Source organism: Nelumbo lutea, chromosome 6 (assembly GCF_056320005.1).
Source record: "Nelumbo lutea isolate HS-2025 chromosome 6, American lotus-T2T, whole genome shotgun sequence".
NCBI lineage: Eukaryota > Viridiplantae > Streptophyta > Magnoliopsida > Proteales > Nelumbonaceae > Nelumbo > Nelumbo lutea.
In genome coordinates, this window is record NC_142689.1 from 23,647,023 (window position 1) to 23,667,130 (window position 20,108).

Below are 20,108 nucleotides of genomic sequence, written 5' to 3' on the forward strand. Positions count from 1 at the left end.
TGCAACAGTCCATTGAGTCCTTGATTCGCTAGCCAGTCTGGAAGACATATTTCCTTGCATTCCAATTAATTCACAGTATAGAACTAAGAAGACATTTTTCTCAGAATCATTATTATTAGAAAAAAAATGACCATAATTTTATAAATAACTCCTTTGAAGGATTCACTGAATCTAATTCACAAAAGCACATAGGTGGTTTAGATGTGATTTCCAACTACCTGTTCTGGTCTGTTGCTTAACTTTGTGCAAAGTGCCTGATGTTGCATAATACTCTTGTTGTAGCTTCAATTGTAAAAAAGCAAGATTCTTCTGAAAGAAGAAATAAAAAAATACTGATGGAATCAAACGATTTATTGAAAAAAGAAAATCTGCAAAGATCTTATTAATGGTACTCAGAGAAGAATACAAAACAATATCGAAAAAAACCCTTTTCTTGCATTTGCAAAAGGATTTCTACTCCTCGACTGAAGAGCAGTCTATTCTTGCATATCTCTTGTTAATGGCATTTGCCCATCTAGGGTTTCTTAAGCAAGCCATTCGTTTGAGTTACCCCATTTGTTTTGTTTAACTTCTCTCGTTCTTCAAACTACACAGTCAAATTCCTTTTTTTTTTTTAACTTTTTTTCTTTTTTCTTGAGTTCCAAAAAAGTAATTTTAGAGAAATAACATCCCTAACTTACCGTTTAATTTAATTCATACATGTAAGACAGGGGACCATGCAGAATATGACATGGTTGAATCTGATTAGAAGCGCATCCATCACCTCCCACAAGAAAAAAGGGATTTTTTCTATATTGTTTTGTATTCTTCAATGGGCACCATTAATAAGAGCTTTGCAGATTTTCTTTCTTCAATAAATCATTTGATTTCATCAGCGTTTTTCTTCTTCTTCTTCTCCTTCTCACTTGAGGATCTTGCTTTTTTACAAATGAAGATACAACAAGAGTATTATGCAATATCAGGCTGCACTTTGCACCAAGTTAAGCAACAGACCAAAACAGGTAGTTGGAAATCACATCTAAACCACCCATGTCTTCTTAATTCTATACTGTAAATGAATTTGAATGCAAAGAAATTTCATGAATAGAAGTTTAATTGAGTTCTACGCCTTGACTGAAGAACAATCTACTCCTACAAATCGTTTTTTAATGGTGTACGCTTGTGACTGAAAATTTTCTATAGCGATGGTTCCCTCTTGATTAAAGAACAATCTATTCCTACAAATCGTTTTTTTAAAACGATGTATTTTCATGGCTGAAGTTTTTTTTTTTTTATTATAATGGTTTTGAGAAAAATGTCTCCTCTGTTTTGTTTACCTCTTTCATATAGTCAATTTTTTATCCATTATTTTTAAGTTTTAAAAAATGAATTTTATAAACAAAACATGCGAAACTTTCCATTTAGTTTGATTCACACATGCGAAACTTTCCATTCCAATCGTGCCTCAGCTGCTGGGATGGTAGTATTACCGATCGAGCCTGCTGATTGGCCATCCTCCTTCCTTCACGCATCAAGATTTATTTTGATTTCTCCAATATTTGCTAGTGGTATCCATTTAGCCATATGACTCTCCTCTCCTTGTCCTTTAGTAGTCCCACCATCTTTTGAACTTCTATATGTATTCTTTGCAGCCTTGAAGTGCTCTGTCTAATTATTTTAGGTGTGCCTACTTTGTTATTAAACACTCTCTCGTTTCTGCTCTTCCATTGGAACCATAATATATATGAAATTTTTTCTTAGAAATATTTCATTTGTTTCTGAGTTTCCGATTTTAATACATATTCCCACTAATCACATATGCTCTGGTCAAGGTTTAAAATTTCGATACAATATGTTTGATACGTGTCTTTTTTTCATACGTATCAGGCCCGTATTAGGGCATATCAAAGGCGTATAGAAGCGTATTGGGGGTGTATCGATAGCGTATCGACGAAAAAGATATGGCCAAAAACTGAAAATAAAAAGGGGAAAAGCAAGCTTATTTTCTTTGAAATAAGCCTTCTTTCACCCCCAAATGACTCTAAAACTCCAAACTTCATTCTTAGAGTGCTAGATTTGCAAAAAATTGCAAGAAACAAATGTGAATCGTTATTTAATTTATCTTTTAATTTTTTTTTCAAATTTAAAAAAAATGTGGCAAAAATAAATAAATTTGTTCAATTTTTTAAAATATCTTGTGATTTATTTTTTTCTTAAATGTTTAAATTTATGTTGATCTACATTTCTTACATTTAAAATCATATTTTTTTATATATAAATTTATGGATATTTCATGAAGATATTTGGGGAAAATATAAATTAATAATTGAAAATGTAATTTTTCTCCACCTATAAAGATTAAATATGTTTTAGATCTATGGATTTATCTATCATATCCATAGAGAATTTGAAATTTCTTCTTTAGTATTTTTTTTTTTTTTAGATTTTTAGAATTAAAAATATAAATAATAATTAATTATATTTTATCATTTGATCACAACAATTGAACATATTATAATTCTAGGGATGATCTTTCATATCCATAGACCAATTGAAATTTCTTATTTAATAATTATTTTTTATTTTTATATTTTTAAAATAAAAAAATAATAATTAAGTAACTATATTTTATAATTTGATCACAATGATTGAATATATTATAATTATATGGATGATCTTTTTATATCCACAAAAAATTGAAATTTCTTCTTTAATAACTATTTTTTAATATATTATATAATGTTTATTTATTTTTTATAATTTTTGAAAATAATTAATAAATAATTATTGATTATATTTTCACTTAGAAGTTGTGCCAATGCATGTTTTATGGTTGGATAGGATAATTGAGTTTTTCCCATCCCATAAAACATTAAAACTTAAGAATTATAATTTATAAACTATAGTTAAGCATATGATTTTTAATGAAATTATAATTACCTACAATATATTTCTTCATAAAACCATTAAAATATATTAATTTAATGTATATATATATATATATATATCTCATTGAGGTTTTATATTTAGTGTTGTTGATGTATTTTTATGATTTATTAAAGTATTTATAGTGTTTCCAAGCGTATCTATGTGTATCTTAGTTTTTCTCCGATATGCATGCGTATCAAAGGCGTATCCTGATACATCTCTTAAAATTGCCTTTCCGATACACTTGGCATTTTCGATACTTTGAACCTTGGCTCTAATGGCTCATAGTGTATAAATTAGGCCCTCATATTAGGCAACGTTGCCCATACTTGATTAGCCGGTTGACATTGCATTAGAGAATGTAGGCAATGTTTTCTCTTATCCCACAGGCTCAACAATCTGGATCTACATTCATTCCTCTTTCACACAACTTTTCTTTGGTTGGCAGCTTGTCTCTAATTGCTAGTTACAAGAAGAATTTTATTTTTGTGGTGGAGATTTTTAGCTTGTTTATTCGACTCCAGACCTACCTACAACAACTTTATCCATGGTGAACCCAAAATTTCTACTCACTTTTCCTACCTACCCTTTACCCATTGTGAATTGCAGGTACACATCTCTCAATTCATAATAGAGATGTGTAACTCCAATTCATGGCGGGTATAGAGTGGGTAGGAAATCTCAAGTAATCCACGCTTACTCATAAAACGCTACCTCCGTGAATTAAGAACATGACGAGATGTTTCCCATGTGTTAGGTACATGGTGGTCACTTAGAGTATAAGAGCACAGAAGGTGCTAAACCAATACAACATAAATGTCTGTGATGAGTTCATAACCCAACACATGTATACAACGAGTGCAGAACTAGCTTTGACATGCAATGAACTCATAACCCGAAACATGTTGCGATGAGCTTTAGACTCGCATGAACTTGTAATGAGCTTAACGCCATCGCACAATTGCTACGCTCATCACAAGATAGAAGTAAAATAAAAGAAGCACATACGTCATTAATAACGTACATGACGGGACTTCTTGTGGACCTAACAAGGACATGCGAGCTAAATAGTGTTCCCTAACAACTGACATCGAATCTAAGATTCCCTTTCCTAATGGGAATCAAACACTTTTCATTTATTCATTTTAGAACCTTAAGATTTTTCCTTATAAATAAGAGTCAACTCATAACAAGATCATCATTCTATCATTTCATTCGCCAGGCTATCTCCTATTCTCAACTTTCTTTTGTTCTTAAAGGAGATTCCATATGAAACCTTACCTCCCTATCCCCAGTCACACCATGTTTGACTGGGATGTTCTGTGGGTAGGAAATCCAGAATATGTTTATTCGAACATTTTATTAGCACACTTCAACATCATGTATGAAGCCTCCTTTAAGAATTCAAATCAGCCCCCACCACAACGTCCCACAGTACATCTTTGCCGTATATTGGGAACATCTCGGGATTGGGAGATGTCATACACGGCGGAGATGGGGGAGGGGGCTGATTTGATCTCCTCCTTTAATGCCACAATCGGCCCAGTTCTTTCGAGGCCCGCATTTGGCGCATGAAACGTATAATTAGGAAATGGCCTGACCTGTGGGCGTTGGCTGCTGTCTGCTAGACCTAGCGTTTGCCAACAACCATCTCTGCTCGAAGCTATTAAGCTTCACACTGATGGAAGACCAAGAAGAAGCCAAACTCGAACGTTTCCTTCAATGGTTACAGGTCCCCATTTCCTCTTCATCACCATGCATTTATTTACATTTGTCTGTTATTGCGTTAAAAGCTTCCATGGCATTTTTATTTGAACGTCTGAACTCGAAACCAGGTGAACAGAGTCGAATTACGTGGTTGCAAGATCAAGTACTGCGGTCCTAACAAAGGGTTCGGTATTTTTTCTTCTAAGAACGACAACGGAGGTAGTAATAGGGCAATACGTTTCGAACCAAATCTTTACATACAGGTTTTTACATGAATGAGCTATAAGTTCCCTGCTTTGACTCTAGACTCTCCAGGGATTCCGCTGGTTGTTCCGCTAGATTTAGCGATAACTCCGATGAGAGTACTGCAAGATCCTTTGCTGGGACCGAAATGTAGAGCCATGTTCGAAGAAGGAGAAGTAGATGATCGGTTCTTGATGATCTTATTCCTCACTGTAGAGCGTCTCCGTAAGAACTCGTCGTGGAAGCCGTACGTGCCCATTTAGTTATTTAATACTTCCATTCTTTCTCGGCATTTGATAGCTGGATTAGGGATTCAATAATAGGTATCTTGACATTCTTCCGACCACCTTTGGCAATTCACTTTGGTTCACTGATGATGAGCTTCTGGAGCTGAAGGGAACAGCATTGTATCGAGCAACTGAATTACAGGTGAGTACTATAACAGTTATTTCGGTGTGAGGGTGATGTGTGCGTGAATTTCGTGAGTTCTGCCCCAGCCTCGGGTTTGGGTTGACGGAGGCATAAGGAAATTTTGGTAGTGGTTGTACATGCAATGAAGTTCCAGTGTGTTGTAGACTGAAACTGAGATTTAGTTCTTCTAAGTGTGTATTCTTCATCTGGAAAATTCAGTATCGTCTGTCTGAAAAGCAGCCAGATTTGTTTATCTGCATTTGTCTTATTTATTGGTTGTGATTATTGGCATGTAAGTTTATTATGTCCATGTTTCCGCCCAGATTTATGTATGTTTGTGTGTGTATATTACTATTTCTACAAGATACATGATTAGAGACTGGTTTGTGTTTACAGAAGAGAAAATTGCGGTCTCTATATGATGATAAAGTCAAGGATTTTGTTAAGGAACTTCTGCTTCTTGACGGGGAATCTGAAGGGTATGTGAACTTAGTAATGCTATATTGTATTCAAATTTAATGTGCATTAACAAGGATATTATTTTGTTCATGCGGCTGTGCATGCTTATATATGATCTCATAGTAGTTCTTAGCAAAACCTTTTATGCAATCTTCTAATGAGTGAAAAACTGAACATTTTGGATTAAGAGATTTAAAAGAGTAGGTTCCAGGCCAACTTAGTTATGAAATTTTTGACGTCTAGGTTTCAACTTTTAAATATGATTCATAGCTTTCTTGCAGCATAAATGCAATAAAATATATGATTTCTAATCACTAAGATATGATTTATAAAAAGTAAAGGAGCTTAGGTCCAAGGTGCTGATCAAAATCAGCAATATATTGTCTCATGAAATTTAAGATTCTTGAGGAACATGGGTTACGTGATTGTGGTGCCATGTTTTGGCTGGCTATAGGAGCCATAGGCTCATACTATATAGTAACAAATGTTTTTTGAGGTCTCTAAGAATTAGTGGAGGAGGTATTATATGATATGTGCCAGGGGTGAGGAAGTTAGGTCTACTGATGGAATTGGGAGCTTGGTTGAGAAAAACTATCTTTAGGGTGCATTAGCCAATGTGGTTGTTTCCATTTTCAGTGAGGTCTAGCAATGAAACCAAGAGAAAAAAGGAATGCGTTTGTTGTTCAATGCTACCATGGAATCTTTTACAAACCCAGCCATTGCCGATTCCTTCAATTTTCTCTGTTTTAAGAAGCTACTTCCTGAAGCATCCTCAATCAGATGGGTCATTTTTGTTGAAATGATGATGATTTCAATCTCTTTTTCTGATCTTTTATGTAGGGCCTGGATGAGAAAACAAGAAAATGGGTCACAACCAAGAATTCCTTAGGTTGCACTTGGGAAGGGTGCAAAATGTGAATGCAATTTTTTTTTTTCAAAATAGGATGCAAACCATTTTGTTACTGTGGGTGAGGGTAATTCCATTAGGGCTGAGTTGCTTGCTGTACTACAAGCAGTAAAGATTGCACATGACTTATACGTGGCAAATGTGGAGATTGAAGGGCATTCAAAGTTGGTGGTAGGATGGCTGAAGGAACTAAAATCTGTAATGTGTTGATTTAGGGATGAGATGGAGAAATTCAAATGGTTTACAAGAGGCATGGACCTAAGGGTAACTTGGGTGAGGAGGTTGACTAATTGGATGGCAGATGCTTTAGCTGAGCAAAGGGTGAAAAAATCAATTGTATTGGGCTCAATAGTAGTTTGTTTATTTCCTTTATGTTATAGTGGGAGGTTACATCTCATGCCTCTCCAAGGAATGTTCATATGATTTCATTTAAGTGCCTTTGCATTTCTATATTTTTCAAGCATCCCCTGCTTAACAATAACATATAAGACAGAATCCCTACCTGAACTCTCAGCTCAACACAACCTGACTCAACAAAACCTTTCTTGTGACTATATAGGGTTGGCAACAGGAATCCTTCAAATGTAGGAAACTGGAAGCAACCATGATGGAGAAAGAGATCTTCGTGAATTCAAGTGAAGGAGTTATTGAGAGGGTGAGATGGTTAGAGAAGTGTCTAGTAGGTCGATTCGTTAACACTGAACCTGATGATGTAGCGGTTCTGAGATGGGTCAGATCGGAGTGGAGCTTAAAAGAAGACGTTCAGGTGAGAAAACTAAATGCAGGCTTCTTTCTTTTTATTTTCTGTAGTAAGTAAGAGGCAGATGAAGTCCTGGAAGGTGAAACAACTAAGCTTAGGTTGCCAAATCTGCAGCTGGGTAGATGGAATCTACTCATGGGGGCAATTTGAGAAGTAGGAAACAAAAGCCTTATTTGGATTAATGTCTTCGGGATCCCTCTTCATGCCTGGAATCTTAATACATTTTGAGCCATTGGAAACACCTGTGGTTGTTTTAGAAGAGTTGATGCTCGAACGTACAAGTTGAAGAGTCTGGTTGCAACAAGAATCCTGGTTGAAGTAGAGAACTTACACTTGATCCCCCTGAGTCTAGTGTTAAACTTTGTTGGGTAGTGGCACAATTTGAGGTTAGTGATAGAAAGATGCTTCTCACTTTGTTGGTTTCAAGAGGATACAATGATTTTGCGTTGTTGAACTCAGAAGTTCATTTGTTTTGCAGAGGAAATAGGGGAGTTGGTTGAGTAAGGGAATTGAAGTCTGGAGGAAGAAGACGATGGAAACCGAAGGGTCATGTAGTTGGATAGTCAGGAGGGGGAGAGAGGGGAGAATTTGGAATGGTGGTGAGGAGTAAAGTTGTAATTTCTCAGGTGGGAGCTGAGAGGCCTTTAGTGGAGGAGGGACACATGGGGGAAGCTTTTAAGAGGGGGTCATTTCCAATAAATCTAATTGCAGCTTCTCGAGTCTAGGTTCAGATCAGATCAAGAGTGGGACCCACAAGTTTAGGAGGATTATGAGTAACTTCATCGGATTTTCCTCTCCTTTTGAGGAAGTGGTGGTTGGCAAGCTTGGTGTCGATTTGGGGCGAAGAAGGAAGACAGAGAATGGGGAGATGGCTGGTATGTGGAGAGGCCAAAGAAGAGTCTCTGTTCAAGTAATTTGCACATTATTCATGTTACTACAATTTTCTCTTGTCTGAGGGGTGGTTTGATAGGGGCGGGACCAACAAAACACTATAAAAGGGTATACCTTAGAAAAGGAGGTAAGCCAAAAATATGGATCTCGAAGGCTTCGAATGAAGCGGAGACTCCAAACTCTCTTAGTTCAGATTTGGAGATTGCCCAAGTGGAGAAACAACCTTTGCAGGTTGAAAACAAGAACGTGATTCTTTCAACAAGCTCCCAAGATAAGGATCTGAGAAAGGTTGGTTTGGTTTGTTTGAATGAAAATAAGAGCACAGAGTCCTCTTCAAATGTGGAGATGGAGGGGAGCAAAAAGAGAGGAAGCATGGACTTGAAGAGTTTGGTTGATAGAGAAGTGGAAATAAGAAAGTCCCTAGGTTTATTCTTCTTGGGAGGGGAAACTCTTGTTGGGAATGCATTTGAAGGAAAGAAGAAAATGTGAGGAGAATTGCAAATGCTCTTGAAGGAGAAAATTGGGAAGAGGAAGGAAGCTATGAAGAAATTGGAGAGATTGAAGAGTAATTGGGCTCCACTACCTCGTTGTGAGCAAGTATAAGTGCTATCTATTTTCTTTTGAGCTTGTCTTTTGAAGTTTGTTTGTTTTAGTATGGTTGGAGGTCTTGTGGGGTGTTATCTTAACATCTGTTTCGAATGTAATCCTTTTTTTGTTTCTCTTTAATAAATTTTTTCTTTTACTTGTCAAAAAAATTGTGAGTAACTTTAAGAAGGGTGAGTCCAATGTCTTGGAGTAAAGGTAAGTTAGGAATTTGAAAGAGGAGAATTGAGAGAAGAATTAGAGCGAGGCGTAGGGCAGCTTATAGGATTCATTGGAAGAAGGTTTTATTTGCTGTTTCGTCAGAGGTTGATGCTGCTAACATTCAATTTTATGGGTGTGGCTTAGGGACATGTGAAGATAATTGGAGTTTGAATGAGTCATTTCAAGATATGCAGGGCAATGCCTCTTTGTTGCTCGATACTGCTAATGGTATGCAAGAATCGTATCCATCTTCTTGCTCGGAGTTGAGACAGGAGAATGGGGGTTTTATTTCTTGTCACTAGGAGGAAGTCTCGGAGAGGGAGTTGGGAGTAAAGGAAGTGAGTGAGGGTAGGGTGGAGAAGGTGGAAAAAGGGTCAAACAATAAAACTAAGCATTTGGAGGAGGGAGGCAACAACGAAGAGGAAGCAACTTATCAGAAGTTGAGGGTGAGGATTGATTTGGATTTTCAAGACACATTAATTGGGAATGATGCCGACTATGTGGTATCTGAAGTGGTTGTTGGAAGACTGGGAATGTACCTTGGCCGTAGGGGCAATGAGATGAGTTTGGCTGGAAGTGAAGTTTTGAAGATCCCAAAGAAGACTAGGGTTTCAAGCAAGCTCAATGTAGTTCATGTTACGAATGTATTCTCAAGGTTGAAAGATGGTTTGGTGGGAGTTGGGCCGACCAATGAGTATTAAAGGATTTAAAAGAAGAGGGGTTAAACTTAGATCTTCGAGTCTTGAGAACCTGTGCTTGGAGTTGTCTCTCTCTTCCGAAGGGGCTAGAAAGATATTCCTTTTGGTGGATTCTCAAAGAGTGGAGTTGAAAGAGTCTGATTGTTTAGAGGAAACAAATTGTACTGATTCTAATTTGAAAGAGGTTTTTGTTGAGGTGAGGTCAGGGGATAAGGAAATAAGGAAAGGAGTGGACTAGAAGACTCTAGTTGACAAAGAGGTGGAAATCGGTAAGGCTTTGGACTTGTTCTTTTTAGGAGAGGACTTTGCTAGAAGAGCTTTTGAAGTGTTTAAGAGAAAGAGGAAAGAAGAAAGCATGAGAAAGGTTCCTGAAGTTTTAGGGGGAGAAATTTGGGGTGAGGAAGGAGGTCTAGATGAGTTTGGTGAGGTGGAAGATTGATCTGTGCATAGCATTTGCTTGGATGGAGTAGTAGTTGCTGTGGTAGGTATTGCTATCTCATGTTTTCTCTCCCCGTTTCTTCATTGATGTAGGCGGTTAGTTGAATTAGTTGTTGGGTTTGGGAGGGTGTTTTAACACCTGTCTTTGGATGGTTTGCTTAGTAGTTAACTGAAGAAACAATACGCTTTTTCAATTCAATGGGCATATTATTCATTGGAGAAGCTAAATGTGTCATAATGGTAAGCAGTTACAACAAAGGGTGAAAGGGAGAAGTCCTATTTTTAAATGGTTTCAAGAGGCAATTCATAGAAAATTCCCAAAAAGGGCTTACATTGCAGCTCTACATAAGGCCCTAATACTATTTGATCTCATTTTATGTGAAACTTGTTGAAATGTTTGCCCATAAGGGGCATTTTAGTCATTTTCTGTAGCCATGTATTTTCCCTGTTAAGAATCACTTAACATAGGCTATTTGTTATGAGTCTTATGACTTGCATGGTCCACCATCTTCTTGGGCCATTCATGCCATAGTTGAGGATGACACTAGTATGAATAATTCTACTGATGAGTTACTTGCCACGGGAGTTGGTATGAGTAATGAGCTGGTCTCCATCACTTGTGAGGAATATGTAAGACTTCATCAGGCCTCTTCCTTGCCTTCCAAGTCCATTGCTACCTTTCCTAAGTTAGCTACAACTTGTTTAGTTTCTACTTTCTAGTTCTAACCATTCACCATGGGTAATTGATTCTGGAGCTTCAGATCATATGACTGGCTCTTTAGACCTTTTTGAGTCCTTTTCTCCACTCTCAACTGCACAAACAATTACCTTAGTTGATGGACCTTCTTCTCCCATTAATGGTATTGGTAATGTTTGCCTTGGTTTTGATATTAGTCTTAACTTTGTTTTTAACATTTCTAAGTTTCCCTTTAGTTTCTTGTTTGTAAGTAAACTTACCAAGTCATTAAATTGTTTAGTCACCTTCTTTCCATCCTATTGTGTTTTTTAGGATCTTACGACGAGGGAGATGATTGGTGGAGGTCTTGAAGTTTGAGGACTATACTACATGGATGTCTATGGTCCATTAAGAGCTCTTCACTCATCTCTTACTCCTCACCAACGGCATTGCCATTTGGGTCATCCTTCACTTTGGGTATGAAGAAATTAGTCCCTAATTTGGCATCATTATCTTAGTTGGATTGTGAATCGTGTCAACTTAGCAAGCATCATAGAGTCACTTTTGTTCCTAGGGAAGATAATAGAGTCCAGGGTCCTTTTGATCTTGTCCATTTAGATGTTTGGGTTCCCAGTCAAGTGTCATCTTACAATGGATTTGGATATTTGTAACCTTTATTGATGATTATTCAAGAATAACATGATATATTTAATGGAAGAACATTTTTTTTCTCTGAGTTGTTAGGTTTGCTGAATTCAGATTTTTTTGGGGAAGGTGGGTCAGATTCTAGAATTTGGGGTCCTAATCCTGATGGATTTTTTCTACTAAATCCTTTTTTCATTCGATGGTTGCCACACAGTCTTCTCTTTAGTTTCCAGTCGAAGAAATTTGGTGCCATCCTCCCCCTAAAATCAGTGCTTTTTGTTGGGAAGTCTTTCATGGTAGTATTAATACCTTTGATGTACTTCAAAGGAAGAGGCCAAATAGGTGCTTGTCCCTTAACTGGTGTGTCTTGTGTAAGTTGAATGGTGAGACTGATATCCACCTTTTTTTATCTTGCCCCTTTGTAAACTTCATTTGGAATTGGTTTACTTCTCTTTTTGGGTGCAGGTGGTCTTCTCCTGACCGGTTGGATGGTTTATTCAACCCTAATGGTTGCAATGGTAAGACAAGGAGGGGAAGGATTCTCTGGAGGTGCACTAGAGCAGCAATACCTTGGACTATTTGGGAGGAAAGAAATGATAGAATATTTGAAAGTAAGGAAAAATGCAAGGAAGCTCTTGTGGAAACAATAACACTGAGGGTGGCACATTAGGTAAAAAGCTGAATTTCGATGGGAGTTGTGTGGGTAATCCAGGCCCTTCAGGTATTGGGGGGGCCATTAGAAATGAAAATGGCTCCATTATTGCTTTGTTCTCCGGTCCTGTGGAGGAAGGTGATGTAGCTAGGGCAGAATTTCTAGCTGCAGTATATGGGGTTGAGAAGGCCAAAGAGCTGGGGATTAGTAGATTGATCATAGAGGGAGACTCAAAAACTGTGATAAAATGGCTGCAAAAAGGGGAAAGAGTGACCTGGCAGTTGAAGAATGATTTCAGAAGGTTCAAATGGATGACTAGAAATATGTCTATTCAGGTGGGTTGGGTTAGGAGATCGGCCAACAGCTTGGCTGATTGCTTAGCAAGTGGTTCAAAGAATAGAGATGTTTTGGGCACTTTTGTAATTCTGTCTTGGGTCAGCTTCTATGCTGATTTCTTTGTAACTTCTTGTTGTATATTAAAGCTTCTTAATTAATGAAAAATTTCAGAGTTATTGATAAAAAAAGAGCGTTCAGAATTGTTCTTTATTTTTCTTTCCTTCCATGCTGAAATTCGAAATTAGTTTGGTGTTTGTATTAAAGTCTTTTGTTTTGATAATGCAAAGGATTCACAGTTCCTTTCAAGCTTATTTTGACAACCACAGTATTATACATTAATCTTCTTGTTCCCACGTTCCTTAGCAAAATGGTGTAGTGCAATGGAAGAATGAACACATTATTGAGACAACTGTTATGATCCTATCCTCTGTAAGTCGTTTGTTGTTCTTGATATCACTTTCTTTGAGAGTCTTCCTTCCATTGGACGAGAACTCTCTCCTTCTATTCCTCTCTCGTTTGCTTCAAGTGATGTGTTTATTCCTCTTCCTACTATTGAGGAGCTCATTTGACCATCATTCACCAGTTTCTACACCGGCTTAAACTCTATCTTCCACCTCTCCACCAACATTAGAACCATTGATAGATCTTCCTCTGTCAGATCTTGATCTTCCTATTGTTTTACTTAGGGGCAAACATACTTGTACTGACCATCCCATTTCTCGTTATTGTTCTCTTGTTCATTTATTAATTTGTTTCTCTTTTGTCATCTACATCTGTCCCTAGGTCTGTTTAGGAAGCTCTTGCCTCGCCTGATTGGAAGAAAGCAATGGATGATGAATTTTAATCTCTCTAGTCTAACCACACATGGTACCTTACCTTCTTACCTCCTGAAAAATAGACAGTTGACTATAGGTGGGTTTATACGATCAAACACAGATAAGATGGTAGTATTGGGAGGCTCAAAGTCTGGTTGGTGGCAAAAGGCTATACATAGACTTACGGTGTTGATTACTCTGAGACCTTCTCCCTGGTGGCTAAGATGTTATTTGTTTGAGTTATTATTTCTCTTGTTGTCCATTTTGATTGGCCCTTGTACTAGCTTGATGTTTAGAATGGTTTCCTTAATGGTGATCTTCAAGAGGTGTACATGGAGCAACGTCCTGGTATGTTGCTCAGGGGGAGGCTAGGCTGGCTTGGTATATAAGTTGCACAAGGCAATCTATGGACTCAAATAGTCACTAGGGGTGCTCATAAAAAACCAAAAATCCGAACTGAGTTGAGAAAATCAAACAAAAAAATGCGGTTAACTGAATAGATCGGTTTGGTATTTCTAACCAAAGGATTGGTTTGGTTTTCAATTAACCTCGAAAAAATTGGCAGTTAACTAAACCAACCTGTGTATATATTTATATGTATATTATATATATTTTTAATATATGTCACATATTATCTATATATTATATATAAGTATATATGAATTATATATTTAAATATATACATATAGTGTATTTATAATATAATATACATATTTATAATATATGCTATAAATATAAAAAACCGTAAAACTGAAGAACCGAACCGGTCAACGATTAATCGGTGGTACTAGCTCGGTTTCAGTTAGGAGAAATGCAAAACCAGTAGGACCAATTTGGTTTCAGAAGATTGCCCATGGTTTGGTTAACCGAATCGTGAGCACCCTTAGCAGTCACCACAGGCCTGGTTTGGTAGGTTCAGTAGTGTTGTATGAGAGTTTGGTCTCAAGTAATGTGGAGTTGATCATTTGGTCTTCAGTAGATATACCACATCTGGGAAGATCATTCTGGCGGTGTATGTTGATGACATAGTCATTACTCGTAGTGATGTTAGTGGGATTAATGATTTAAAATGGTTTTTGCAGCAGCACTTTCAAACCAAGGATTTAGGATCCTTCAAACATTTCCTGGGTATTGAAATAGCCCGTTTGAAGTGGGGATTCTTCTTGTCAGTTGTCACAACACAAGTATGTCTTGGATTTGTTGGATGAGACAGATATACTAGGGGCTAAACTAGTTGAGAACCCTATGGATCTTAATGTGAAAATGATTGATAGTTATGGGGAGCCATTTGGTGATCCTAGAAGGTACATGAGAAATGAGATTAATGGGCAAACTGATTTATCTCACCATCATCCGTCCTGATATCTCCTTTAGTGCAGGGGCTGAGTTAGTTTGTGCAGAATCCCATAGTCATTCACTGGGAAGGTGTTGTAAGAGTATTGAGATACTTGAAAGGTGTTCCAGGCCGAGGATTATTATACAAGAAAGGGGGAGAATTAACCTAAGAGGGATATTTCGATGTTGATTGGGCATGGCCCTCAATGGATAGGAGGTGTACTACATGGTACTGTACCTTTTTGTGCGGCAATCTCATTACTTGGAAAAGCAAGTAGCAAAGTGTAGTTGCTAGAAGTAGTGCTGAAGCTGATAGAGCAATGGCCCACACCACTTGTGAGTTGATATGACTGAAACATCTTCACAAGATAGGTATTTTTATAGGGAAACCTGTCAAGTTGTTTTATGATAATCAGGCTGTTACTCATATTGCTTCCAACCTGGTTTTCCATGAGAGGACCAACCATATAGAAGTTGGTTGTCATTTTGTATGAGAAAAAGTGACAAATGGTGATACTGTGACTCCTTATGTCAAGTCAGAAGAACTTCTAGTAGATTTGTTTACCGAGAGTTTGTTTTGTACCAGGATGGATTATGTTTGTAACAACCTGGAGCTCTATGATATTATGCTCCAGTTTGAGGGGGAGTGTTGAAATGTTTTCCCATAAGGGGCATGTTAGTCATTTGCTGTAGCCTTGTATTCCCCTGTTATGAATCATTTAACAGGGGCATTTTTTGTATTTTTGCATGTTCTAATGAAAAGAATAATAATAGTGCAGGTTGATAGGTTGAAGAATATAAGTTCGTATCTTCTTCCTAGAGATCTTTTTTTCTCTCCTTTTACTTTCTTCTTGTTTTCTACTGTGTAAGACAGATCTCCCTGCCTTTTTCCCTCCTTTTTCCTCATCTTTTTCTCTTTTATTCCCAAGTTATAGTAAAACTGTTTCATATTTACACTATGATTTTGATAGGAAGTTAAGTATAATGGTTTCACTAATACATACAATAACAATTGAATAAATTTCTGGAGAGCAAGGGGCATGCTTCTGTTTTTTTTTTTATTTTTTTGATTTTGATGCTCAAAACTCTGAGGAAAGAAAGGTCTCTGTTTTGGAAGAGGAGCCTTTGCTGGTAGCTGAAGGTGAGATGGTTAGCAACTATGGCAACTCTGTTGAGGCTCATCATGTTATCTTCTCTTCCGGGGTCAACTGTAGTGTGGTGAAGTTTTCAGAAGGGTGCAATTTGTTAGAGCTGGGTTTCTATAACCCTGAAGGGAAAGACAGAAGGCTAGTTGGTGGGAGTTTTTGATTGTCCAATAGATGGGGTTGGAAAAGAAGGGGAAGCAAATGATGAGAGGTTGAAGAGGAACACTCAATGTAATTCTGATACAGAGATTGGTTCTGCCGAGTCTGTGAAAGATGGTGTTTCTTTGGAGTTGAAGGGTTTAATGAAAGGGGATTTGAGTGTTTCAGATAGCTTCATTGGTTGTTTAAAAAAGGGAGGCTAGAGGGGATTGAAATGAAGGGTGCTGAGGGAATAAGGGAATTTGAAGCTTTGGATTGTTCGAATATGGCTGCAATGAGACAAGAGGATGTGGGATCAGTGGAAGGCGTTGATATTGAAGGGGGGTTGGATCAAGGCAATGGGAACATCGAAAAGAATTTCATCATAATCATCCATGCCTTACCCCAACTAGATGGGGATGTTTCAGAATGTGAGGAAGTGGTCATGGATGAGACCCATGCAGTTGAGGGGACAATTGATTTAGAAAAGATGGTGGAGGTAGTGGTGGTTTCGGTTCAGTTTTTTTTTGAGAGGAATGCAGTTTGGGAAGAACCAAAATGATGAAAGGGGTCTGAGGGATGTGAAGAAGAAGCCTGACACTGTAAGACATTTCAAGTTTCAACAGTCAGAAGTCCCTTAGAAGTTAGAACAGTCCAGGTTCCAAAAGTGTTTGGAAGGTTAGAGTAGAAGGGGTCTGTTTGGAATTGGGCCTACTAAGAAGGTGAAAAAATCGAGTAAAGCCTTTAGGAGGAAGCAAAGAGGTTCCTTCATAATATCTCAGAAACTGAAGAGCTTTTTCATTTTGTATTTTTTTTTGTTGTAGGGTTTTGGTCGTGTCATGTTCAGTTTAGGGGGGATAATTGCTGCTCGATATATTATTTTTTGTTTAAGGGGGTTGGGGCTGGTTGTTGAAGGTGAAACTTGCTTCTTTTTCTCTCTAGTGACTGCTGGTTACCTTTATTTGTATTCTCTTTTTTTCCTAATAAAATCTTTTTTCTTTTATTATAAAAAAAATGGGCACGCTTCTGTTGCAAAAATTCTTTTTCTCAACTGGATCCCAGTTCAGACAGAGTAGTTCAAGTTTGTCATTGCTAATTTCTGTTGTGTTCTTTACATGGTACTATAGCTGTGGATGCAGTCTTGTGACTCCATTTCCCTTTTGCCATAAAAGATGAGTTAATATAGTCTGACCTGATACTACACAATATTACACTGAAAAATTACAAAACTTTTAAATTGTTCTGATAAAAAACTTTTGAATTGTTATTTTTATCATTTATGTTCCTTATTTTATGCTCTCTTTGATGGAAAAATGTACTAAAAATATGCCACTCCTTGCTTCTTTAATCAGTGAGGCGCAATTTGAAGACTTCCTATGGTATGTGTCCTTTCAACAAACTACTTTATTTTGCATATAATGTGCCAACTATATCTCCTTAAGTGTATGCTTATTTGAAGTGTTTCAAAATTTGAAATTTTGTTTATCATTGAGTTTCATTTTTGATTCTTGTTGTCCAAGGACGTACGCCATCACTGATTTTTTCATCAGTAAGCATCACTAAATTTGAGGGAATAAAATTGATATTAGGTCACCCTTTTCTAATATTTATAAAGTTTGCTATCAGTCTACCTGCTCTCTAGAATTAGATGACAATTACAGGTTATTGGGTTGATAATGTATCACAAAGCACTGCAGTAGGAAAGCACTCTCAAAGACTACAACATAAAACTGTCAATCCATACATATTCCTTTGGTTCTCTGTTTATGTATGTGAACTGAATTGAGAGCAAGAAGAAAACAGATTTAGGGGTGTCAAGAATGGTCGACCCCCACCCCAAAGAGTCTCTTTTATATTAAAGAGATAAAAGATATGTACAGTTACAAGAATGCCCTTACAGGGCTGAAGGATAAAAAGAACAAATAAAATAATAAGAATATGGTACTATACAACAAGGACTACTCTAATAATGTACATCAAGATATATCTTCACACTCCCCCTCAAACTGATGTCCACAAGAATGAGATGTCGACTTTTAGTCATGGCCTTGGTGAAGATGTCAGCAATCTGCATGTGAGAGGATACATGAGGAAGAGATATAGAGCCTGCAACAAGGAGGTCTCTAATAAAGTGACAATCCACCTTGATATGTTTAGTCCTCTCATGAAAGACTGGATTAGATGTGATCTTGATAGCGCTGATGTTGTTGGCATATAGAGGGATAGGAGTAGGAAGAGAATTACCAAGATCCATGAAAAGGGACTTCAGCCAAACAATCTCGCTACATGCAGAAGACAGCTCTATACTCGACTTCAGTAGAAGACTTAGAGACAGTTTGTTGCTTCTTGCACTTTCCGGAGATGAGAGTCACCCATGAAGACGCACCACCTAGTAATGGATCGGCGAGTGTTAGGGCAACCAACCCAATCAGCATCAGCATAAACCCTCAATTGTATGGATGATGAGGAAGAGAAAAAAGTCCCTGAGAGGTTGTCTCTAACATAACGGATGATGTGGCGAACAACAGTTATATGAGGTTGTCGCAGGGCAGAGACAAATTGGCTGACAACCTGAACAACATGTGAAATATCAGGCCTGGTCATAGTAAGATAGATCAAAGAGCCAACAAGCTGACGGTACAAGGTAGCATCAGGAAGGATGAGGCCTTCGGATTTAGATAGCTTGACGTTCAGCTCTAGGGGGGTATTAACATGTTTCTCATTAGTGATTCTAGCTAATTTGACGAGATCGGAGGCGTATTTTTGTTGACAAATAAAATACCCTCGACTGCTACGATGAACCTCCAAACCCAAGAAGTAAGTGAGAGGACCCAGGTCCTTCATGTGAAATGAGTTATGAAGTAAGGACTTCATCTCACAAATGCCGTCATGATCATCCCCCGTTAGAAGCATGTCATCAACATACAATAGGAGGATAGTGATACCCTGGGGTCTTCTCTTAACAAAGAGGGAGTAGTCAGAGGAACTTTGATTATACCCAGCTGCAACAACATCCCGGAAGCGCTCAAACCAAGCCTTGGGTGCTTGCTTCAGACCATATAAAGACTTCTTCAGGTGACAGACACGTGAAGGATCACTGCAATATCCAGGCGGAGGTTTCATGTAGACTGTCTCCTTTAGTTCACCGTGAAGAAAAGCATTCTTCACATCTAATTGGTAAATAGTTCAGGAATAAACAACAAATATGACCATAAGAGTCCGAACTGTGGTGATCTTAGCAACTGGGGCAAATGTTTCTTCATAATCAATCCCATATTCCTAACTGTATCCTTGGACAACTAACTGGGCCTTATATCGATCAAGATCAAGAGAACCATCTAACTTCAGTTTGATTGTATAGACCCAACATCTTTCGACAATAGAAGCATCTGGAGGAGTTGACAGCCTGGCACAAGATCCCAAGTATCATTCTCACGGAGGGCTTGAATTTCGGCATCCATGGCTTCTTTCCATTGAGAACTTCTAATGGCTTGCTGATAAGATCTAGGGATATTTGTCGAAGAAAGCACAACAGAAAAAGGAACTATGGTTTGAAGAAAAACCATAGCGGTCAGGGGGTCGAGAAATACGGGTAGAACGATGAAGTGGAATAACCGAACTACTATCTGAAATAGGAGGATCTTGGGTCAAGATATCACTTACAGAGGATATTTGAGATGGATGCTCTGGACTGGGTGGAAGGGGGGTTGTAGGCACAGGAGCCGAGACATGTAGCCGCTTGTGGGTGAAGACAAGAAGATCTCTCTCAGTTGAGGAAGTAGTAGTGTCATTTGAATCAAAGTCGTGCAAAACAAAGATGGAAGGAGCTGACAATCTAGCAACCCCAACAAAGAAGGAGATATGTTCAAGAAACACAATATTCCGGGAAATCCGGATACGACGAACAACAGGATCATAGCACAAAAATCTTTTGTGGTTAGGACTATATCCCACAAAGGCACACATAGTAGACTAAGCAATTAATTTAGATCGTTCACGAACAGGAAGATGAACAAAACAAAGACAACCAAAAACATAAAGGCTAGAGAAATCTGGGGGATAACCAAAAAGTTTTTGGAAGGGAGAAGTGTTGCCTAGAACAGAGGATGGAAGAAAATTGATCAAATACACGGCTGTACTG

At 37.8% G+C, this 20,108-nt stretch overlaps 1 protein-coding gene across 8 annotated transcripts in view; it reads left to right on the top strand.

The window, feature by feature from the left end:
• The first annotated feature begins 4,421 nt into the window (after nucleotides 1-4,421).
• LOC148847953 (SET domain-containing protein) overlaps nucleotides 4,422-20,108 on the top strand; it is a 48,141-nt gene continuing 32,454 nt past the window's right edge. For 4 of the 8 annotated variants that reach the window (XM_088949985.1, XM_088949989.1, XM_088949983.1 and 1 more), the window contains exons 1-6: nucleotides 4,422-4,639; nucleotides 4,743-4,833; nucleotides 4,930-5,104; nucleotides 5,181-5,286; nucleotides 5,665-5,747; nucleotides 17,320-17,346. In XM_088949985.1, coding sequence (XP_088806111.1) covers nucleotides 4,589-4,639; nucleotides 4,743-4,833; nucleotides 4,930-5,104; nucleotides 5,181-5,286; nucleotides 5,665-5,747; nucleotides 17,320-17,346 — 533 coding nt within the window. In that variant the 5' untranslated portion in view covers nucleotides 4,422-4,588. Of the gene's footprint in view, nucleotides 4,640-4,742; nucleotides 4,834-4,920; nucleotides 5,105-5,180; nucleotides 5,287-5,664; nucleotides 5,748-17,319; nucleotides 17,347-20,108 lie in introns of all 8 variants that reach the window. The other 4 variants (XM_088949984.1, XM_088949986.1, XM_088949988.1 and 1 more) reach the window with 3 other exon arrangements.